We start from the raw sequence: 24,932 nt of genomic DNA, 5'->3' as shown, positions 1-24,932 counted from the left end.
TAATGTCACCAACTGGCACAATCCAGTCAAATTAATGTCGCCCTCTACAGTCATGTCAGGCACTCTGCACCCGTCTGACTTAGGTTGTTAAGGGTCACATTGGAACCAGAAACCATGGGAAAGGCTTGTTGATATAGCATTACATGTCTAGACCTAAAGGATATATAGGGATGGTAGAATTGTAATTTGTACTCGATATGTGTCGAGGTATATTGGGATTCTGACAGGATTAAAACTTCATTGTGTAACAAATAATAGGTATATTACACCAAACATTAAACTTTCTGAAATAAGCATGCTTACAATTATTTGGCACTGTCTGTTCAAAAAGATGATAGTGTATAACATAAAATATTCATGTGTTGAAGCTTTTGTTGTTTTTGTGGCTACAGATAAACCACTAAAATAAAACAACAACCAATAGGATTTGAAGTAAAAGACTAATAAGTGTAGTTATGTGTTATCCACTGAAGAGTTTCCATTGAAAATCATTGTTTATGTCTGAATCACAAAGAACTCACCAACATTACATGTTACACATATTTAGTGGTATTATACTGTTTTTGATCTGGTTAGACCCCCCCCCACCAGATTCTTAGAACTTAGAATATTTGAATGAATGATAAGATAATGGAAAATTGAGGCGAAAGCCTTAGATATATTTCCAATTTTTTTGGAAAATTGTGTTGAAGATGAAATCATTTCACCCAGATTTATATTTACTAGGTCAAATACAGTATTGGGTTTGAATATGGCCACTTACATCTGTAAAGATTGTTTGTATCTGATTGTTCAAATTTTTACATTTTTGCAATTTTTTTAGTTTAAAGCAAAAATTACATATTTTTTTCATAGCAATCATCAAACAAGCAAAGTTGCTATTTGTTTCATTTTCAAAGTTTTGATTCCTCTCCCCCCAGCTTCCATTTTTAAAATGCTGAATAATATAAGAACCTCCCAGATATTACAATCTTTACAGTTTGAAAGTGCCTGATTTTCTGTTGCTTTATTAACCTTACTGACTAATGAAACTTCACTCAATATAAAAAGTACTCACGCTTACAACTACGGCTCCAATTTTTACTCCATGGCCATTCTATGTTAGCGGACATCAAGTTCATGCTGCTCTTTGAGGTAAAGTCAAATCTGTAAACAGCCTTACACATTTTTGAAGGAATTTTGTCAAGGATTCGAAACAGATGCTTTGTATAAGCAAAATGGTTGCTATTAAAAACTAACAAAAAATATAAAATGCTTATTTCAGGAATGAAAGTTGTATTTACAAAAAATAGTAAATATTGATTTCTGTTATCACATTGTATTCTCCTGTATGTTTTATAAAAAATAAACAGAATTGAAAAAAACAAACAAAAAAACCAAAAAAAGTCAAAATGATTATATGTGTTGGGTACATATCTTTGAATATGAGAATCTGAGATATTAGGTATAAATATGGAAATAAGACATGCCTTTCCTTTGTCTTTGCAGGTACTAATCCTTGTGCTGAAAACAACGGAGGATGCAGTCACCTGTGTCTAATGACTGCCGACCAAGGTCCAGTATGTGCTTGTCCAATGGGACTAGAATTGGTTAGCAATGGTAAGACATGCATTGTACCTGAGGCATTCCTTCTGTTCACGCGCCGGCGCGACATAAAACGGATGTCCCTGGAAACGAGTCACAGGATCATGCCTGTCCCCATCCGTGGTGTCAAGGACGCACTGGCCATTGATTTTGATTTCAATGACAGCAGGATATACTGGACTGATGCAAAACTCAAGGTCAGTCATTGTAGAAATTGTAGGAAATTATTGATTTCTCAAAAATTACATGATATCTTCAGTTTTTTAGACCATAATTAGAAAATGAAGAAACAGAATGTAGTCCAGAAAATTATGACTTTTCCTATTTTAAGTAATTATGAAATGTTGAATAAACATGTGTAAATATGTACATAAGATGTAAAACTGACCAGGATATATTTTTTTCAGACCATAAGTCGAGCCTTCCTTAATGGCAGTGCTCTAGAGACTGTTGTTGAATACGGGCTGATGTATCCTGAAGGAATGTCTGTAGACTGGGTTGCCCATAACATTTATTGGGTGGACTCAGGCACACGCCGGATAGAGGTGGCTCGTACTGATGGGACAGCACGCAGAGTGCTTATTTGGAGGGAGATTCACCAACCACATGCTCTGGCAGTTGATCCTGCCAACGGGTAAGGTTTAATGGTTTTTAAAGACTTTAAATTGGTCTTCCCTTAGGAAGCTATTAAGTATAAATTTGGAATGTGTAAATTTGAACAGGAGTTGTACCTTAATATTTATAAGATTTAGTGCCTTCTTCATTTACAAACCATCAACAGAAAATGTGGCATTGATACCCTGTAGCTTGGACTCTGGCAGCCAATTTACCTGTTATTTACTATGACAGTTGATATGACATAATTACCTGTTGTTGTTTACATTTATTTTATAAGTCAAATGTTTACTTTTACAATTTTTCAACAGTCTGATATACTGGACCGACTGGGTAGAGCCACACCGACTAGAGAGGGCAGCACTAGATGGTTCACAGCGGATGACATTAAACAGTAACTTTGGTAAGGTCAATGGCCTTACCATTGACTACGGAGAAAAGCGACTCTTCTGGGCAGACCTGGATTCTATGTCCATCGAATCAGCAGACATGGACGGTAAGCTTAAAAGCACAATCTTTAGGAAACATTTTTTTTTACTGGTTGTTGATTTTGGTATAAAAGTATAGAAATGTAGTTTGCTATGCTTTCAGTTTTTCAAACCAGACATGTATTGAAATATGAATGTGAACCTTAATACTTTGTCTTTAAACTAACTAATGTTATTTAACTGATGTCAGGTACAAACCAAGTGACGATTGTGAAGGACCATGTCCCTCAGCCTATGGGGCTAACTCTATACCTTGACTTTGTGTTTTGGGCTGACTACCAGGAGAAGACTATCGAGAGGGCCAATAAGTCCTCTGGAACTAATCGTACTACAATACACTACAACATGGAAAATGTTGTTGATCTGCTTGTGTTCCATGCATCTCGACAATCAGGTATTATATCCAAGCCTACATTGCTGGGTACTGACAACATTATGTTTGAAAGGCTGTTCTTAATGCAAACTTTGCTGTGATTTTGAATTTGTTAACTGAAGTCTGATAGTAGTAACCATTTATTCTTGAAAAAGAAAAGAATACATATTTTTGAATGAATTCATGAAAAAAGCAGTGAAAAGAAAAAGATCATTTCCGTTTTGATATATAGTTGTAACAATAACGAATTGATGTTTATTTTGACGTTTAGCTTTCAGCAAGAGTGGTTTTGTGTTCCATTGCTCATAATCATTACCTGATCAACCATCAAATTTTTTGTTAAATATGTTTGAAACTAATTTCCCTAATCCAATTTATCATAAATGTAATGCTTTACATGTCTTGATTTATGAAAACGTTTTTTTCCCCAATATAGGCACCAACAGTTGTAAGAATAATGGAGGATGCTCGCATTTATGTTTGGTAAGGCCTGGAACAGAGGCAGGGGTGATAACTCATCAGTGTGCCTGTCCTACTCACTTTGCTCTCAACACTGACCAAAAGACATGTGTTGGTAAGTACAGATATTAACCCTCTCTGTTTAGAAATACATATGTACTTTTGATATTTTCATTTTAACATTTCCAACTTCATATTAGCTGTGAATATAATTATTTCTTGTAGTGGTATCAATTTTATACAAGCAGTCAGTAGTTCTTGGATATTGAAAGCATCAGAGGCATTTAAATGCTCGTTTATTTTCTTTTCAAACTATATTTGTTTAGGAGCTTTGCTTGTCCAGGATTTCATATGTGATTATCTGTTGAGACAGTATTAAATTACGTGTTGATCACATCTTGTTATCTCTTTTGTGTTTCCACAGCACCCGAATCATTCCTACTGTTTAGCCAAAAGAATGTGATAAGTCGTCTGGTCATTAGTGACAACGATCTTGACCCTGACTCACCTGATGTGGTCCTACCCATCCCTGGTTTGAAAAATGTCCGTGGCCTGGCGTACGACCCTACTGACCGTTACATTTACTGGATTGAGGGTCGACAGTGGTCAATTAAAAAGGCTAAAGACAATGGCACACAGGTAATGACAGACCCACTGGTAAGGTGGTGATTGCATGAACACACAGAGATGAAACTTTACATGGTGCTCATTCAGTTAGGACTTCTTTTTGTATTCAAGCCACTTTCTTGAGGAACATATTGTGTTACTCATTTGTTTCTGCCGTGCATATCTTGAGAACCTCTTAACAAATTTGGTTCATGTTTACTCAAAAGAATCATAAATTGTATTCTTCACCTGAGTAAAGTAATATGGTCACTCATCAAGTTTAAAGAGTCAAAGGTTAAATTTGACAACTTCTGCAGACTAATCAAACTATGATACTTGTATGGATAGGAATGAGGGCATTTATGCCATAAACAAGTCAGTTGTCATAGTTATCAATGTGCTGCATTTAAATTTAGTTGCCATTGAGTTTTATGTCTGTTTCCATAGCTGCATTGGCTGGAAAATGTAATTGGTGATGCAAAAGTCTTGTTCTTGCTGACATGCCATGGCTATTTAAATTACATGTTAACATTGGAAGAAGGTCATTTATCTAAATACCTTACTGTTCAGAATATGTTGTTTAATTAAAAGATTGAAAAGAAATTGATATGTGTATTTACATTAAGTGAGAGGGATATTTGAAAAAAATTAAAAGAAAAAAAAATTGAATGTAAGACAATTACTTGAGTATCAGAACTACATTATCTAACCTGACACATGACAAAATAAACTTTCCTTTTCAGGCTATTGTAGTTGTATCCAATCAGCAGGGCATCTATCGTCCGTTTGACATTGCTATAGACCCTTACTCACAGACCATATTTTGGACGTGTTCCACAACGAACAACATCAATGTCACTCGCTTCGATGGTTCTTCAATAGGGGTGGTCATTGCCAGTGATGAAAAACATACCATCAAGCCACGCTTTATTGTCCTCAATCCACAAAAAGGGTTTGTATGGCTTAAATATAGTAATTTTATTCTTCATTAAGGTTTTTGAATTCCAAATATATTAATATTTAAAACTGTTGAATATCTATGCTTGATAGGGTAACATTTCTGATTGCTGAAATTTGGCCATTCCATGAGGGCACAATAGAATAAACGTAGAACTGTAGAAGTAAATTGCTGGACTGGTGACTCCAGGGAAAGATGATTGTATTTGATTGTGGTAAATATGTTGGAAATCTGGATGCTAAACTCAGAATTATGACTTTAAACCTCCCCACCCTGACCCTTACACCCAACTCCCAAAAAAATCAGAAAATTTAAATTTCATTGGCATTTCTATACAGGTACATGTACTGGACAAATCTGGTTGGACAGCCTTCAATAGAGAGATCAGCTTTAGATGGCACTGAACGTGTATCATTGTTTCAAACCAGCCTTGGAAAGCCAGGCCCACTTGCCATCGATGTTGAAGGAGGACGCCTGTACTGGGCTGACTCAAGTCTAAACAGGATTGAAAGCTCAGACTTGGATGGAGGTGACAGAAATGTGTTAGTTGATGAAAAGATTCAAAATCTGAAAGGCATGGCTGTTTTTGGAAATTTCTTGTATTGGATTGATAAAGAGCAACGTGCCATCATCCGGGCAAATAAATTAGATGGGAAAAATCGCACTTATATCCAAGGTCGTTTGGAAAGTCTCAGTGACCTTGCAGTGGCCCAGTACCTCCAACTTGTGGACATCGATCAGCATCCTTGTGCCGTAAGCAACCACAAGTGTTCACACATCTGTGTTGCCCAAGGAGATAACACAGCACGATGTTCATGTCCCATCGACTTAGTACTGAAGGCAGATGGGCATACGTGTGCTGATCCTCCAACATGTTCGCCCGAGCAGTTCACTTGTAAAAGTGGAGACATCAATTGTATACCTCGTGTGTGGCGTTGTGATGGTCAGGGCGAATGCGGAGACGACTCGGACGAGGAGGATTGTCCTGTTTGTGACCCGTCGCAGATCAAATGTGGTGATGGAAAGTGTATTGACAGCAACATGGTGTGCGATGGTGTGGATCAGTGTGAGGATGGCTCGGATGAGGAAAACTGTTGTGATCCGGAAGATCCCCATTGTGAGGATATGGAAATGGAGGATGATCCGGAATGTCTGCACAACTCCCAAATGGAGCCGTGTGAACGTACGGCCACTAACAAACCAGCTACTCCACCTGATGCTCACATTACAGTGATCATCATTGTGGGGATTTTCTCTCTTGTGCTTATTGTTGGAGTTGTGTTCGCATGCCGAAGAAAATCACAAGGAATGAATAATTATTATGATAGAGACATGATCATGCTCACCAAACCTCTTAATGCACAAATAGACCAGACTCCCCCCAATACACTGCCTAAGAGGAGTAACAAGAATGGTGCTTTGCCGTCGTCTGTGTCTGGGAGTACAGCACAGTACGACAGAAATCATGTGACTGGAGCTTCCTCCAGTAGTTCTACTGTGACTCACTATCCTAAAGAGACACTGAATCCCCCACCTAGTCCAGTGACGGACCGCTCCGTGTGTTTCGGGGAGTTTAATGGTTACTCCTCTAATAGTCCGTCAACAGTGCGGTCTTATAAACCTTATAAACTACCGCGGCACATTCCCCCGCCGCCCACAACCCCTTGTAGTACTGACGTTTGTGAGGAAAGTGAACCTTACCCCCCTAAAAGATACTACAAGTTTAGTCGGTCAAGAGAACTTTACAACGACTATGACCCCTATCCCCCACCTCCCACACCTCGTAGCCATTATTTCTCGGACGATATGATGAGTTGTCCCCCCTCACCCTCGACAGAGAGAAGTTATTTCAATCCGTATCCCCCACCACCCTCACCGGTGGGGAACTCGGACTGCTAGCCAAATGAGTGAGAGTGGGATTAGTGTAAATGCATGAACAAATGAGAGAAAAAAATGACAAGTGTGGAAGACTCACAAGTGCTAATATTTATGTATGTGTGAATTTAAGGATGAACAAATGTGCTGATTTCTTTTTCAAATTTATATATATATAATATATATATATAAATATATGTATATGAGATAAAAAAATTGTACTTTGCAATATATGGTATCGCAGCATTAATCAACAGTATGGGTTATGTGAATGAATGGACAGTATTGTCAAACAGTCAGTCACAGTTATTGCCTCACATCTTCTTTTACCTACTGTGGTTGTTGAATCGTACTATAAATGGCAGAACCCTTTGTTTATTTGTTTCTTTGTGTGTAATCATGTGAGCTGTTTCTCCCTTCAAACCTCATCTACAATCATTGTAAAGGCTAAATCTGTGACTGATCGTTTGTACAATGTTAAATTGACAAATTTGATGTTGAATCTGCCATCATTTGTAAATCTCTAAAATTGTTATTTCTCACTTTATATGTCGTCATCCAAATTTACACCTTCACATCAGGGAAAAGGGTATCATGATTTATCAGTAACAGGAGACAGTCAAGTCATTCTGATGGTACGTTGAACATCAAAATTGTACGAGAGTGTGAAAGTATCCAATTTTTTATTGGATAATCATTGTATTGGTTGCTAGGTAGTGAAGCGTCCCTGCGGTCACCGGACAAGTGCTCAATAGGACTTTTTATAGAATGTATAAACTGGCTGGGACTGCTTTTCTGCTTACCACCATTTTGTTTGTTTTTGCAAATTTTCTTTTCATATAGCATTATGCCAAAGTGATTTTTTTTTAAACATTGAATTTTGTGTTCATTTGAATGACTTATGTATTGAGAATTATTATCTAGGTTTGTAACAAACTTGTCGTTCATAACTTGTGCTATTTCCACTCAAAGTTCCAGGTCGACAAGTCACGGTCAGCATTGTTTGAAATGTGTATTTGGAATGTATACATCTGTATCACACCGTTCTTTTGTACAACATGGTAGTGATTTATTGTTTGTGTTAAACCTGGGACAGCAATGACAGAGAAAAAAAAGGGGAAAAAATAGAGAAAAGGGACAGAAGTGTTCCAAATCACCATTTACATGTATAAGTCTTCAGTGAAATTTCTTGGAATTGTCATATGCGAGTTCAATAAAAGATGCATTTTTTAATGGATGTACAGTAGATGCAACTATTTTTCGAACTGTTTAATCCCAAGTGATTCAGATGTTGCAATTTCCAACTTATACAATGAACCTTCTCATTGTCTAGTAGGTAGCGGAGAAAGTCGAAACAACAGCTAATGAAACACATTTCTTTAATACATAACTGGCAAAATGTCTCTCTTCGTAACGGTGGGTTGTTATTACTTTGATATATTTAACTGATATATTCAAATTAAGAGAAAATGAGAATTCTGATGGAAATAGCCCAAGCTAGGCGGATGAGTTTTAATTAGTTATTTTTGAGTGACCTTGCTACACAAGGTTGTGTTCAGAATGCTTGCTATGTCAGACTTCTACCTCTGTTTAATAGTGTTAGGCATTATATATATACAGAAAGCAAGCAGCTTTTGAACATGACTTTTAATGGTGAATAATTATATACTTAATGGCATTTGGTGTACCCTTCCATCCCCTCAAACCATATTAGACTGATCCAAGAAATTTTCATTTTGTGTCAATTTTTTTTCCACAGAAAAAATAAGGTTTAAACTATTCCATGTAGCTGGTTAAACTGAAGATATGATTAATACATAATCAAGTTAAATATTTAGTGTAATTAGTCTTCCATGTCAAACTGCACATTTTGTATAAATTGGAAATTGAGCAGAAAGTGAAAGTGTGAACTACCAGTTTTTCTGCGTCTCCATTGTTCCAGGATTTAAAGTAAGTAAATTCATGTGATCTATTGCCAAAGATATGTATAATATGAACTTCTACAAAGTTTCTAGTGTTGTGACTATAATACCAAAACTAATTTACCAGTTATATAATTGAATGGTGATTTATTGTATAAATACACTAGTGCTGTGATTAAATGATAGTAGGAACAAGTGCTACTACTAGTTCACTAAACTTAAATATACATGTATTATACACGGGACCTGGTGTTCAGATAAAAATATTACAAAGTAGTAAGTATAGTTGTAAATTTTGATAACTGTCAGATTGCTTTGAAATCATTTGTTTTTATTATTATTTGAACAATTCCATTCCAAATTGGATTAAGTTCTTTTAAACATTTTAATACTACTGTTCTTGTCCAGGACAAATTGTCTTATGAATTGCTAAGGTTGTAGAAGTTGTCGAAATTTTGGAAATTCTTTAATTCTTCACATTTGAATGAATATGGAAACACTTTCATGAATGGATTTCATATTTGTAGTTTTACTTAAATTCATTGAAAGACAAGCTTATTTGATATTATACTTTAATGGTTGTCTTTATATGTACATGTATCTAAAAGAAAGTTGTGTTTTTTCCCATACTTTCAGAATTCATCTGAAAGTGTAAAATCTTCATCATCTGTTATTATTTACCTGAAAGTCTTTCTTACTTGTTCTTTATTATTCAGATGTCATATTTGGATCAGCCTAATATAGTTTGAGGAGGTAAAAAGCTGTAGAAATAAGAAGGGTCACTATTGTTTTAAAAGTATGAAATCCTAATGCGAATGTTGTGTATGGTCACCAGATGAGAGTAGACCTCACCTGTTCATGACTCGTTAAAGGTGTATGTACAGTGGCCAGGTAGAATCTGTGTATTTTTTCGTAATCCTGTAGAGATATGAGTTGTCGTATATATATATATTTATGTTAATGTACAGAAAATGATTTTTGTAGTAACCACGGAGATAGAATGTGGGTGATAATGTTGTCAGTAGGTTCAAGAAATATTTTTCATGAATATTCAGCATTAGAGATTCTCTTGGACAGGACATTTTCCTTGTATCCATCAAACAAACAAAAAATGTATCTTTTAACTTGAGTTTTTACAGGAAGTATAAAGACAGAGATTTCCACAATAATTTTCACATTATTTTTTTATTACTTTTTACAAATTGACAAAAAAATTGTTTTGAATATTTCTTGTTAAAGCTGATATTCCTTTTAATAGTTCCTTGGCCTACAAGCAAAAAATATGTTTGTACGTAGATATGAGAGTACCTGTGTATATATTGTACGTCCTACATACTTACAGTGTATGTAGAAATAAAACTACTTTAGCTGCTGCTGAAATGTGTAAATATATGTACATTATCTACAGCATCGGTTAGGTCACACACAAAAGACGGGGGTATATTTCACTATGTCCTCGGGCATGCTACACTGCCCTGTGCTGCTACTGCTTTTTACGATTAGGACAATTGGTGGATTTCTGTTGCGTGTGGGTTTTTTTTTAAACCCTCATCCCTCTTTGTTTTATTTAACCTGTAAGTAGCTGCCAGACAGAAATACACGTAATAGGTGCTGTTTTTGTTATAGATTCAGGTCTAGTATGATCTGTTCCCACTATGTCAGCAAAACAAATTCTTTAAACCCTCATTTTTGTGATGTTGTGTTTCCTACTTTATACTTGTCCCTTACTGAAACAATTGAAGATCAAACAAACATGACAAATTTGTGATATAAATTGTGAATGTAAACAATATTCATGTCCAAAATCCATTGGTTGTTTGTGATATATGTGGTAAGCATATATTTTTCACCATGATCAAATTTCAGCACAATATCAAACATATTGATAATTTACACACCAGCAGCATATATAATACAAAACAAACTACACCAAAACTGTAATTAGCATGACAGTTATGCACAACACTTCAACAAACGTATTCTGCTGAAATTGGTATCTTGATAGTTTATTGGCAGAATTGAACAAAACAGTGCTTAAGTGTACCAGTACACCAGGATACACCTATGTTGATTGGAATTTCTTGTTTAAGAGAAACATCTCATCTTTGATGCTATCTCTGTGTATCTTTACTGAGGAGAAAATTCAAGATTATTATTTCATGGCAGTTGCTCATGATGTGATTTTTTCATTTGTTTTACAACGAGAAGTATAATATTTTGTCTTTATACACATTTTATTTTCTACAGAAGTTTTAGAAACTTCTTTTATTAAAAAAAAAAGCAGTGCTCTTTTTAGACGTAGTTGTTTTTAGAGTTCAATCTTTCATGCATGGAAAAGATTTTAATTCATCAGAGAAAATCTAACTTGTTAAGATTTAATTATTTTAGTTTATTGCATGCTAATTTTTAAACAGATGATTTGAAAAGATGGGTGTGTATGATATACAACACCATATTGTGATAATAAAAACAAGTGCTGGTTTTTTTTAGTTCTTGTTTATAGTTTTAAGTTGAATTATGACAGAATTGACTTAGATAAATATCTTTTTAATTGGAATTCATATTGCTGAATGTACTATGTACATGGATTTTTGAGAGAGAGAAAAACCCACTATTTTTTAATAGAATTTTGTCTGAAATCCCAAAATCTTGCAGAAGTTCACCTACAAGTCCATGTGACCAATATTTCAAGGCATGAAATATCAATATTTCAGCAAAAACATGTTCTGCATAAAGGTTTTTTGAAGTAAAAATTAAAGTGTTTTTAACATTGTTTGGGTTAATAGCATTTAAGTGAGACCTTAACACAGTGTCATTCCAAAGTCTTCATCTCTGTGCTTGTTCTGCTCTTTAATTCATGTAAGTAGCATGACTGTTCACTTGTAGCCTGCATCTGTTGCCAAGGTGGCAACACTGCTATGGGGCGCGGCCAAAAACAGTGCTAAATTTAACGGGTATATCAATGTAAATATAATTTTCTGTTGAAATCATTCATTTGTTGGTTTGCTCACCAGGAAAACAGACAGGTTGCTTATAACATATTTATACCTATATATTTATTCAGTATATTTCATTTTAATGTGATTTATGTGGTATTTTGAATAAGAAATTCCATTATAGAATGAGTGTTTCTATGAATGTACCGTTTTGTAGAAATAATCAATACATGGATCACATCGAAATGGAAAGGCAGACTTTCATATAAAAAGGATATCGGCCTTTATTGTCACAATATCACAAATAAATTATTCAGTTATTGTTTTTGTGTACTATGTACATATCAAAAGATCAAAAATCAAAAGAAGTTTTTTTTTATTTGCAACTTTGTTCATGTTTCTATGGTGATTACCCTCAATACAAGGCCAGTACAGATACATGTATCATGTAGCCCCTCCCTGCTGTTGTATTAGTTCACTTCACTCCTTCCAATAAGTGGAGGTTGTGTTTGTTTTCCTCACTCCCTCCAGTAAGTGCAGGATGTGTTAGTTCGCCTCCCTCCCTCCAGTAAGAGACTTTGTAGCTATTGGTAGCATGCAATGCTTATTTTTCTGTGCCTTATTTGTGCTATATAAACCCCTTCATTGTCCAATATGAAAGTACAGGTATTCTTACGGCTATTATAGGATAAGAGCCATTATGTATAATGATAAATTGAAATAATAAAATAAAAAATACTAAAATAATTCTCATTTGTTGTTCTCATTCTTATGTGTAATGAAACTGGAAAAAATAGATTTGATTTTGATCTTCAAAAGGGTGTGATGCATACAAAGTGTATGATATCAGTTTTCAATAGATTCTGGTGTATACAGAGTGTATGATATCAGTTTTCAATAGATTCTGGTGCATACAAAGTGTATGATGTCAGCAGTTTTCAACAGATTCTGGTGCTTACAAAGTGTATGATGTCAGCAGTTTTCAATAGATTCTGGTGCATACAAAGTGTATGATGTCAGCAGTTTTCAATAGATTCTGGTACATACAAAGTGTATGATATGAACAGTTTTCAATAGATTCTGGTGCATACAAAGTGTATGATATCAGTTTTCAATAGATTCTGGTGCACACAAAGTGTATGACAGCGTTTTCAAGAAGTTCTGGTACATACAATGTGTATGATATGAACAGGTTACCTGCAAAAATGTATCCCCACGAAAGCGAGGAAAATGTAGTTTTTTCAAAAATGGATGTCAGAATCCTGACTAATACAGGTGTATGAACTGAACCAATAATTAAACTTGTCCGTGGTAGACACCCGTCTGTATATGACATTGCAGTAGAAACTGCCTTTTGTGGAGAAAACAAGTATGAAACACACAGGACGTGATAGTAAATGCCTCAGCACACATCGGACACATGGATATCCATGGAGGGATTTTAATATCAAATTAATGGAACATTCAGAAATACAGATAAAGCTGATGTTTCTTTCGTTTTGTGTAAATTTTCTGAACACCAGGGTTTGTTCCAGATTTAATTTTACACTGACCAAAATGAAATGGTAATTACATTATAGTGAACATGTTTTGGCATGTGGATCACACTAGTAATAAAGGTTTACTTTCATTGTATCCTGGTACATGAATATATTTCTAAATCTAGAGCTGTCTATGTCATTTGATGTGCCTTGATGCAATTAATCTATGACCAAGTCGTAATTGTATAATTTCTGGCATGGTGTTTTAACCATTCAGATCTACTAGAGTTACTCCCCTTTGTTACCCTTATGGTAAAACAATATGTCCAACAGCAGACACCTATTAAATTGTTGTTATAATCAAGTGATATCTAAATATGACTAGATTTACCTTGTATTAAGTCTAAGTAGACGTTTACAATATCACTGATTAGCTCCATCTCATTCCATCAATTATCCATTTAAATGATATACTCTTGATTGGAGTTGACTTGATAAAATACTAGCTTATTCTTAATGATTTTTCAATGGAGATTATCTGTTCAGCTTATTTTGCAGAGCATCAGGCCTTTATCCTGGACTTCTAGGTTCAATACCAGACAGAGACAATAAAAAAGATATAACCACTGTTTTAATGGTGCCCATGAAATACCTTGCACTACTCGCACAAGGTTCTCTTTATCCCTGGAAACTCTTGGTCACTTATTGTCCCCGAAATTGATACCACTGTATATTGTTTCCATTAAATCAATCGTGAACTTGTCTACTGGTAAGGATAATTTTCATTATCAATTTAGTTAAGGAATAGACTGGTTAGGTCCAAGATTAAAATCTCAGCAAAAGTATATCAAACATGAAAGTCAAGCTTAATGTAATTCTAGCGGGTTTCATTGTCCTGCCAACAGCCAGGATCATTATGCTGCTGAAACTCCTGGTAGTTGCTGGTTATTGCCTCAGTGTTCAACAGACTGAAGTTCTATGACATGATATGTTAACATTATGAAATTAAGTGATTGTTTGATATTAATTTGTTATAGGATCATCTTCATTGATGTGTAAACGTTTACCCACGTCATTCAGTGGCAATAGTATGTGAGCATACAAGGTTTTGTATAAATTGCTTCTGATCACAAAATACCAAATAATTTAGCACTTTGGATTTTCCTCAGTCGCCTCTTAGATTTAAAGTTCAGGCCCTTATCATCACTGATGAGTCAAAGAAGGATGAAACAGTTGTATGATGCAGTTTAATTGTTTGGCTCAACTGTTTCTTATCTAAATTTGAATTAAAAGGTATTATTCACTTGTGTCTTTTGTACAATCTTTAAAAGGCTAGATACCCCAGAATTATAGCTAGTAACATGAAATACACCTGCATATCTACATGTATACAAAGTGCAAAGTTACTTTATAAACCTTGATCTTAGGACAGCAATCCACTGTGTATCGCTAATAAAACTGAATCATATTAGCAATGAAAGTTTGATCAAATTACCAGTTGATAATTTTCATTAATTTTCAAATTATCTAATGAGTTCATAAAAACTACATATTTTGAAGTGCATTGTTATGAAAGGCACATTTTTTCTCCGTGAATTAAAATCAGTAAAATGTATCGCACTTTCTATAGGAATTATCATCACCTTCAGCTTTTAAAAAAAGTTTATTTCTAAAGATATTTGATATGAAATGTACAAAGAATTTGAACTTCTTTAGTTGTCATCTTCTGTTTCTCTCTTTCTGATACTTCTCAAACTTTTGCTTTTTTTAGATTTGAAAGTCACATTAGGTTTAATAACCAACGACTCTTCTGAATCTTCATCATCTTCATTGAACTGATCACAATTCTTCTTGTCAAATTTGCTTTTTGTTGAATCAGAGTCCTGTTTATCACCTCCCTTTTTGTTTGGTCTTTTGAAAATAATAGCACCCTGTGAACATGCTCCTCCCTCAACGTCAGCCTTAACTTCCTCCTCCTTCCCCTCGGCAGCCTCCCTCAACTTTCTCCTCTCCTCGAGGAAAGCAAAGGCTGCCTTCGTATTGGAAGCTTGGCTCATATCCTCATTTGAGACATCTTCCAAGGTGTATTTTTTCCATTTGCTGGGATTCAGTTTAAAGTCTGGGATTTTCTTTTGTTGTCGGCTTGGAAATCTTTGAGGTGGAAGTTTAAAATCTGAATCCTTTTTCATTGATTTATAATCAGATTGAGGGTTGTCTCCCTTCTTCTGCCATGGAGGAATATACAGTTCAGATGATGGCCTTTTGAGCCCTCTTTTTATATCATTATGTGATTGATCTTGTTTACCAGATGAATGTTGAGGCGGGTTTGGTTTCTTAAATTTGCGATATAATGTCTCTGTGTCCTCTATGGTCGGATCAGCTTTAAACAGTAGTTGATTTCCTTCCTCATCGACAGACTGGTCGTGAGCAACATGTTTATCCTCTAAGGACTGAAGACAACTGAACACGTCCTTACATCTATCAGAAAAACTGTCGTTACCAGAGGCGATGGTGAAGTCTGAACTACCGGGCGGACTCCCCTTATCTTGCATGTTTTTTTGTGATCTGAAATAAAGCATAAGTCATATCAATGACTTCACTATGTAATCATCATCAGTTGATATAAAAGCAAATTAAATATACCACATTATGTGTAGACCTGTTTTTTTTTTTAATTTGTTAAAATTCTTTTAAGTGAATTCTTGCTCTCCTTTGCTATTGAAATAGAAACTTATTGCAGCGGTTTTATACAATCCTCTGGGTGCACATGATGCTAACAGAATGAAGCAAAGGGCAGCAATCTGGGCCAATCATGTAAAGACATGGCGTATGCTGTTTTCAATAGAACCTGTAAAGGTACATGTATCTAATTTTATAAATGGGAGAAATGCTATTTTAAAAATCTTGATTGTAAATGTGGGAAAATATTGAAGGATCTTCGCTGACAATAACAGATGGATATTGGGCGAGTTGAATCAAGTGTCACAGTGTAATCTACTTCAGAATATATATATATATATATATATATGTATAATCAAATACCTCAAATGGGAATTAATTACCTATACAAGTTTGATTAAAAACAAGTAGTTCTGACATGTATTTAAGTATCTCGACCGCTGTACAAGTAAAACCCCACAGTTGGCCATGGACTAGACCTAGATGGATTTTTTTCTCATTACCTGTAAGAACTCTACTAACATACTTCTAGTTATCTAGTTAAACCTCGTTCACTACTTGTACACAAGGGGGTAAATGTAGTCTATATTCAACTGTACTGTCTCTGATGTAAGTGATCAATGTCTGAGTGTTGCTTAAAAAATAATGACTTAATGTACATGATCTCCCACTGATTGAAACAGAAAGGTGGATTCAAATTTCACAACGTCAACGGCCGCGATGTGTTTTTCCTCATCTACGTGGAACTCCTGAGTTTTATCCTTGGTTGAGGCTTGTATACTATAACAATGTTAGAGGTTCAAAATGGCGAGTAACTGGTTACCCAATGCTATTAAAGACATTCACTTTCCAAACATCCGTCAAAACTGGTAACGCAGTTTCTGTCACAGTACATGGACACAATACCGCAAATTCATTCTGAGCTGAATATTTAAAATATACCCCAAAAGACCCATCGCAAGTGTTGAGACTTTTTTGTGGTTTCACCCTTTTTAAGACTGAATATCCTAAAGCAATATAACTTACATCTCTCAGCCTCGTCCGTTCGCCAACCTCACCAAGCAACTGATGGCCCAAGTCATTCAGAGTTATTTCCCTTCCACCGCAAAAAGCTAATGCAAAAAATTGCATACTGTATACATGTATACAGCGTGATTTCACCTGACACACTGCATACCTCCTTGATAAGGTCACCTGCTATACCTCCATACAGAGGTCATCTGCTATTGCATATCTCCATTCAGAGGTCACCTGGCATAATGCATACTTCCTTAGAGATGAAGCAGACGCCTCTCTCAAAACCTGGTCATAAGGTACTTTTCAGGAGTCTGTACAATCGTTCTTTTGTTCATATTTTCCGCTTGTTTAAACGAATTTGAGGTTTGGTTATGGTTATGTTGACATGTTGGCATTTTCTTTAAAGTTGCCATACAGAGGTCACCAGTCATACTGTACAACACAATATAGAGGTCACCTGTCATTCTGTACACCTCAGTAAAGAGGTCACCTGTCATACTGTACACCTCAATATAGAGGTCACCTGTCATACTGTACACCTCAGTATAGAGGTCACCAGTCATACTGTACACCACAATATAGAGGTCACCTGTCATACTGTACATCTCAGTATAGAGGTCACCTGTCATATTGTGCACCTCAGTATAGAGGTCACCTGTCATAAATATTACTATATACCTCCATATCTATATCACCTGTCATACTGTACACCACAATATAGAGGTCACCTGTCATACTGTACATCTCAGTATAGAGGTCACCTGTCATACTGTACACCTCAGTATAGAGGTCACCTGTCATACTGTACACCTCAGTATAGAGGTCACCTGTAATACTGTACACCACAATATAGAGATCACATGTCATACTGTACACCTCGATATAGAGTTCACCTGTCATACTGTGCACCTCAGTATAGAGGTCACCTGTCATAAATATTACTATATACCTCCATATCTATATCACCTGCCATACTGTACACCTCAGTATAGAGGTCACCTGTCATACTGTACACCACAATATAGAGATCACATGTCATACTGTACACCTCGATATAGAGTTCACCTGTCATACTGTACACCTCAGTATAGAGGTCATCTGTCATACTGTACATCTCAGTATAGAGGTCACCTGTCCTACTGTATATTTCAGTATAGAGGTCCCCTGTCATACTGTTCACCTCAATATAGAGGTCACCTGTCACACTGTTCACCTCAATATAGAGGTCACCTGTCACACTGTACACCACAATACAGAGGTCACCTGTCACACTGTACACCTCAGTATAGAGGTCACCTGTCATACTGTACATCTCAGTATAGAGGTCACCTGTCATACTGTATATTTCAGTATAGAGGTCCCCTGTCATACTGTTCACCTCAATATAGAGGTCACCTGTCACACTGTTCACCTCAATATAGAGGTCACCTGTCACACTGTACACCACAATACAGAGGTCACCTGTCACACTGTACACCTCAGTATAGAGGTCACCTGTCATGATGTACACCTCATTATAGAGTTCACCATGTCATACTGTACACCTCAGTATAGAGGTCACCTGTCACACTGTACACCACAATACAGGTCACCTGTCACACTGTACACCTCAGTATAGAGGTCATCTGTCACACTGTACACCACAATACAGAGGTCACCTGTCACACTGTACACCTCAGTATAGAGGTCACCTGTCATAATTATTACTACATACCTCCATATCTAGATCACCTGTCATACTGTACACCTCAATATAGAGGTCACCTGTCATACTGTTCACCTCAGTATAGAGGTCACCTGTCATACTGTACACCACAATATAGAGATCACTTGTTATACTGTACACCTCAGTATAGAGGTCACCTGTCATACTGTACATTTCAATATAGAGGTCACCTGTCACACTGTACACCACAATATAGAGGTCACCTGTCACACTGTACACCACAATACAGAGGTCACCTGTCACACTGTACACCTCAGTATAGAGGTCACCTGTCATAATTATTACTACATACCTCCATATCTAGATCACCTGTCATACTGTACACCTCAATATAGAGGTCACCTGTCATACTGTTCACCTCAGTATAGAGGTCACCTGTCATACTGTACACCACAATATAGAGATCACTTGTTATACTGTACACCTCAGTATAGAGGTCACCTGTCATACTGTACATTTCAGTATAGAGGTCCCCTGTCACACTGTTCACCTCAATATAGAGGTCACCTGTCACACTGTACACCACAATACAGAGGTCACCTGTCACACTGTACACCTCAGTATAAGGTCACCTGTCATGCTGCACACCTCAGTATAGAGGTCACCTGTCATACTGTACACCTCAGTATAGAGTCACCTGTCATACTGTACTCCGCAATATAGAGGTTACCCGTCATACTTTACACCACAATATAGAGGTCACCTGTCATACTGTACACCTCAATATAGAGGTCACCTGTCATAATTATTACTATATACCTCCATATCAAGATCACCTGTCATACTGTACACCACAATACAGAGGTCACTTGTCATACTGTATACCTCAATATAGAGGTCACATGTTATACTATACACCTCTGTATAGAGGTCACCGGTCATACTGAACATCTCAGTATAGAGGTCACCTGTCATAACTATTAATATGTTCTTTGATACAGAGGTCAGCTATAATAACTAATGACTCCATACTTAGGTGGTCATCCTGCATACGTCCATTATGACATCACCAGCCACACTAACACAAAACAATAATTTAATCAGCTACACTCTATAATTATTGTGCCAGGTAACATAATGTGCTTGTATAAAGTAGGTTACTCTTTTAAGACTTTCTTTTTACTGAATAAATAAAAACAACAATAGCAAGATTATTTTCATCAACAAGAGAATTTAATTCTTGCTCTGATTTGACAATGTCAACTTGAGTCTTCCCTGGTACAATGTCCAGATTTCAACATTTTGACAGATAACTCCGGCAAGACACCAATGTATGTAACATAATGAAGTTGATAGTGGGAAATATTGACCCATCACACAATAGTTTTTTACAAGGCAACTCAATGACAACTGATATCAACATAAAAAACACATACATACAACTGAAATGTTAATCTTATACACATGTAGTTGTGGTCCAGTTTTGTAGGCAACTGTTGATATAAATACACGATGAAATGTTTGCTTATTTCAGTAACTACAAATATCACAAAAATATGCACTGATACTTGCAAGCAGTTTTGTATTTTGCAAGCAGACAAATTTTCCTGCAAAAAAACATATATTGCACACATTTCCTCGTAAGATACAAATCCAAGTTAAAGGACAAAAAATACTGTTCAAACTTTCAAAAGAATTTCAGAATGTTCAGTAAACACTAAGCCTTTCTTTTGAAAGTTGTCCTTACCATTCAACATAAATGATAATTATTAAGTGTAAATATGTGTAACACATAAACAACAGTTCAAGTTCTAAAAAAAGATCATATCAAATTAATAACTTGATAATGAACTTGACACAGAAGAAAAGAATGAACTTGATGCAAAAGAAGAAAATGGAATATTTTGTACCCCTGATCAATAGGTCATTCTATAACTTTTATACTGTACAGCTACTAACGTTCAAGAAACCATTTAATCTAAGAATGTTTATACAAACTAATTTCTTGAGAGCTGGGAAAAAGGAAATTCTGGAATTGAAATTGAGTAATCAAATTCTGGAACCAAATACAGTAGCAGAAAACTGTCTGATTTGGTGAAAAGATTAATTTCAATAACTACAAACATTAGTAGCCAATACAGAATATATTGCAAACAAAACATATTTGTCATGCAGGGCTTAAACAATTGAATTTATTAATCAATACAGTAGGTCTTTATGATATGCCCTACTGTAAAAAAATAAAATCATGAAAATAGAACTCAATAAGTTACATGCTGAAATCGAACATGACCCATATACAAATACATCTGAATTCTTATCAGCTTTAAGTTTGTTTTCCTACCCCATATGTAATCTATGTACAATGTATGTGAGTTATTGTTGAATTATAGAATGCAATATTGTTTAAACTAGAATTTTTGTAGTTTACCTTTTTAGAAAATCTTTCCATGAAATTCTCCAAAGAAGAACAAACACATGTTGATAGTGTATTGATAAATAATTACCAGCACCTTTCTTTTATTCTAACATTATCTCCTTATAGAAAAGTTCTGAGAGATTTTTTAAAACAGGGACATGTACAGCTATAAACAGTAAGAACCATCAGAAAATGCTTATCATCTTAGCCTGTGTGTAAAGATATCTTCACAAGGAGACAGCAAAATTGATAAGTGAAAGATCATATTGGGAGGTTGACTGAAAGTAATATCAAATACTTCAATCAAATATATGTATAATCACATCAATTATTTGTTGTAAGTTTTTTCTTTAGCGCTTCAAAACTAACGTCTATGACATCAGACTTTTTGAAACTGAATCAAGACACTAATATCACTCCTTTCATTTGTTTCCATTCATAATTGACTCTAGCATGAAAAACAGAAATGCCCTTGTATACTGGGACCTGCCAAACTGAAAATCTAAATATTCTGACACCCCCAGTAAATCAAACACATAAATATCCTGACAAATTTTCTTATTCAACGAGTGTATAGTCTAACTTTGTAAAATCAATCAGATTGCTATGATTCTGATGAAGAATTCTATATCCAGGCACACATGAGGTGTGCATATCAATATCATGTCTTAATCTGATTAAAGTTTCTTGTCCAAAGGCATCAAATTTAACAGTTTTTACAAAACCTGTATTTGATTCGAGTACTAACGTGTCCTCCTACTAGTTAGAATATTGTGATGAAGATGAGATTCATTCTGTTTTCTGTCCCTTAGGTTCTTCAATTGTTCCTTTTGAAAAGTCTGTCATTTTGGGATATTTCACTTTTTTCTTATCCAGTTCTTCTTGTGACCATAGCAACAGTTTTAGTAAATTAGCTAACTTAGGAGTAGCATCCACTTCCAAAATAGCAGCATTCAATTCACTTGCCACCTGAAGAATAAAGACACATTGCATAGAATCAAAGTTACAAGTATCGGTAAACAGGATATCTTTTACTGTATAAACTATTGTTTTACCCTGATCAAAGCGATTAATTTTCACTCAAATAATTTCTTTTTTTTCTCAGTACCAAATAGATGCTTTGATCATAATCTGAAAGTTTAATGTGATGACCAACCTTTTGCCTCTGTGAAGGATGAAGCAATTCTCCAAATGGTGAATTTTCTGGATTCTCAAATGCAAGTAGTGCTAGAGTTCGTTCCAGCTCTGATAAGATTTCTGGATTTTCTTCTCCCCTCTCTGCTAGATGGGTTTGAGCATATTCTAAAGCTGCTTCAACGTTTTTATCACGGATTAACTCAATCAGCTGTTGTTGCTGAAGATACAAAAAAATTAGTGATGAATAAACATGACACAAATATACATGATCTTAGACAAATCTGTTTGTATAAAGTGTTATAAATACAAGTTAAAACTGACAGTATCATCAACCTACCTGTAAATGAAAATACAGGTATCTGTCATTATCAAGTAATTCTGGGTGAATATTGTTAACAAGGGAGATGGCATCTTGAATTTTCCCTTCCTGAATCGCTTCTCTGATTTTTATTCTTTCATCCAACTGGTCAAGATCAATAGATGGCTGGACACCCGATTCCACTTTAAACTTTTCAGCTGCTTCCTTGAAACCCTCTGTCAAGAAAACATTACATATGTGTAGATAAAGATTGAAATGTACGAAAAAGTGAGAAAACAGATACAGAAATGTTCCTGGTACATACAGATGAGTAGAACTGGGACATTAATACATGCAATCTATTGAATCAGTGAAAATGATAGATTCCATAATTTTTTTCATCTGAAATAGGAAAACACTTGGATAGAAAATTGGTACAGAGCTGTTCTGTTGGGGGAGGAGGGGGGGGGGGGGGGGGGGGGGGGGGGGGGGGGGGGGAGAATGCAATTTGAAAGGAATGTTAAGATATGATTATCTGATTATCTCCCTTTGACCAATGGAAATATCAATCAACCAGTTTTTTGCCACTGATACCAAAGGCAATGAAATGCTTTGTTAACAGATATTTATCATGGCCTTGGCTTGTTTTACAATGATTATAATACTGGTACTTGCTCATGATTTGCCACTTTTATAAAATCAGTTTGAAGACTATACAGATGTAATACATTAATAAAGAGAATAAAAACTGAAAAATCATTTTGTTGTGGGTTTTTAAAGTCATTTCTGCACTTTTCCCAGAATTCCTATGCCCTGATCACTATGATGTTCACTATACCTGTGACCAAGTAATTCATGATCAAGTTGTTCATATCAGCGCGGGTGATGTGTACATTGTGTAGCTTATCCATCCATTCATCCTTTCCCACATCATCATTTTTTTCGGCACTAGCACGACCTCCAAAGTTCATGTTGATTTCTGTTACAAGAAAGATATAAACATCAGGACATTTTTTTTCGTATCTGGAATTTGCTATATTTATTAGTGCTTCCCTGCATATAGCAGATCTATGAAGGCAACTTCCTTTAGCAATCAGGGACTTTTGGGTCTTGAATATTATTGTCCTGGGCTCATATTTTTCCTAGTCTAGTAAATTAACTTGGTTGAAGCACAAGGTTTGTAACAACATTTTCTTTGAATTCTTTTTGTAACATGCCCTTGTCTTTGTCTAGGATGGTTAAATTAGTAACATCAAAATGTATTGTAAAATTCAAATTTCAGATAACATAATGTAGCAGTTTTCCATTTCTTAAAAATTCAATGCCAGTTTTTCACAAATATACTCTAGTATTTGCATCAATCAGTGTTACTATAGGGCAAGGTGTCTGAATTAACTTTTGAGGGAGCAAGCAAATGACAAAACTGTGTAAAATCGAAATATTTAGATATTAAAGAAAATGCTTCCGATGGGAAATAGAGACTTTGAAGGATTCAATGGACTTATTTTGTTTCACTCCAAAACAACACAAGGGTTTAATTCTCTCAACCCTGTACATTTTCATATTGAACTGTATATATGTAAATCTGTATATTCCACTTAATTCTGACGTGGGGCATCATCTTTTATATATATCTGCTTTGAGTTAATGAACGTCAGAATGATGTACCTTTTAAAAAGTGAGGAAAATAAGCAACCCATGCATGGATCGGCATTTAAACAATAGTTATGGATAGAAATAATAATGTTCACATGAATCGAAAGAGTCATTTATCTGCCTCATTTTCTATAGGGACATAGTTTTAACGTTTGTCGACTTCAGGCCGATGACACGTCAGGATAATTCGGATTAATAACCCAATGTACGTTATTTCATCTAGAGAATAAGCCTAAAATAAAAGCTAAATAGATTGAAACTACCGGAGGACAACCAAATTCGACTCCGTGTCCTGCAATGTGAATTGGAAACGAAAGCCGAGGGTCATCGTGCTGGTTAAAACGCATAATTAAGCTAAGAGCTGACAAATCAAACAGAACATTTTGGATAAAAATGTAAATTTAAACAAATAAATTACCAAATAATGGCAACGATTTTATCGTGTCGACTCCAAATCAGACCAAATTTTAACTTAAATGTTGCCACTGTCACATTTCTGCTTTGTTTACTCCATGGCGGAAGTGAAAGAGAAAAGCCGGATGTGCACTGTACGCATGCGTAATAGCTTTGGCTTGAAGATGCAGTGATTAATTAATTTTAGTAACATTAAAAGAAGATCATCATCCGTTGAGTGCAAAGTAGGATGTGTTATGTCTTCACATGGCCGAAATAATTGATTGGTCCTGTGGTTAATCTTTCACATCTTGTCGTGACAACGCCTCGAGAAAACAAGATGGCGGATGAGCAGCCTTGTAAATTGCTC

The 24,932-nt window shown here is 35.5% G+C and overlaps 3 protein-coding genes across 3 annotated transcripts in view; 1 reads left to right on the top strand and 2 right to left on the bottom strand.

Annotated features, from left to right (window-relative positions):
* LOC132550031 (low-density lipoprotein receptor-related protein 6-like) overlaps window positions 1–12,563 on the top strand; it is a 38,244-nt gene extending 25,681 nt beyond the window's left edge. The window contains exons 9-16 of the mRNA XM_060214028.1: window positions 1,489–1,781; window positions 1,992–2,218; window positions 2,511–2,695; window positions 2,878–3,081; window positions 3,497–3,634; window positions 3,944–4,158; window positions 4,869–5,077; window positions 5,422–12,563. Of these exons, the coding sequence (XP_060070011.1) occupies window positions 1,489–1,781; window positions 1,992–2,218; window positions 2,511–2,695; window positions 2,878–3,081; window positions 3,497–3,634; window positions 3,944–4,158; window positions 4,869–5,077; window positions 5,422–6,982 (3,032 nt within the window). The 3' untranslated portion in view covers window positions 6,983–12,563. The remainder of the gene's footprint in view (window positions 1–1,488; window positions 1,782–1,991; window positions 2,219–2,510; window positions 2,696–2,877; window positions 3,082–3,496; window positions 3,635–3,943; window positions 4,159–4,868; window positions 5,078–5,421) is intronic.
* A 1,962-nt stretch (window positions 12,564–14,525) lies between these two features.
* LOC132550033 (U5 small nuclear ribonucleoprotein TSSC4-like) lies at window positions 14,526–17,041 on the bottom strand. The gene is made up of 2 exons (XM_060214030.1): window positions 17,003–17,041; window positions 14,526–15,862 (listed from the first exon to the last, which is right to left on the bottom strand). The coding sequence occupies exon 2, from the start codon at window positions 15,847–15,849 to the stop codon at window positions 15,010–15,012; it is 840 nt and encodes a 279-aa protein (XP_060070013.1). The 5' UTR covers window positions 15,850–15,862; window positions 17,003–17,041; the 3' UTR covers window positions 14,526–15,009.
* Window positions 17,042–19,870: 2,829 nt separating this feature from the next.
* LOC132550027 (glucose-induced degradation protein 8 homolog) lies at window positions 19,871–24,894 on the bottom strand. The gene is made up of 5 exons (XM_060214023.1): window positions 24,588–24,894; window positions 23,352–23,492; window positions 22,553–22,749; window positions 22,235–22,432; window positions 19,871–22,047 (listed from the first exon to the last, which is right to left on the bottom strand). The coding sequence occupies exons 2-5, from the start codon at window positions 23,482–23,484 to the stop codon at window positions 21,868–21,870; spliced, it is 708 nt and encodes a 235-aa protein (XP_060070006.1). The 5' UTR covers window positions 23,485–23,492; window positions 24,588–24,894; the 3' UTR covers window positions 19,871–21,867.
* Window positions 24,895–24,932: the final 38 nt, after the last annotated feature.

Source organism: Ylistrum balloti, unplaced genomic scaffold (genome assembly GCF_031769215.1).
Source record: "Ylistrum balloti isolate Yb309-2 unplaced genomic scaffold, AGI_CSIRO_Ybal_v1 Utg370102, whole genome shotgun sequence".
NCBI classification, from domain to species: domain Eukaryota; kingdom Metazoa; phylum Mollusca; class Bivalvia; order Pectinida; family Pectinidae; genus Ylistrum; species Ylistrum balloti.
Note: the sequence above shows the minus strand (reverse complement) of the source record. Positions and strands in the feature narration are given on the sequence as shown.

Excerpts from the sequence above, each read along its gene's own strand:
- LOC132550033 (XM_060214030.1), bottom strand. The coding sequence starts at position 15,849 with ATGCAAGATAAGGGGAGTCCGCCCGGTAGTTCAGACTTCACCATCGCC.
- LOC132550027 (XM_060214023.1), bottom strand. The coding sequence starts at position 23,484 with ATGAACTTTGGAGGTCGTGCTAGTGCCGAAAAAAATGATGATGTGGGA. Across the intron at positions 22,750-23,351 it reads CATGAATTACTTGGTCACAG|AGGGTTTCAAGGAAGCAGCT; the intron begins GTATAGTGAACA and ends TTTTCTTGACAG. Across the intron at positions 22,048-22,234 it reads ATCCTTCACAGAGGCAAAAG|GTGGCAAGTGAATTGAATGC; the intron begins GTTGGTCATCAC and ends TTTATTCTTCAG.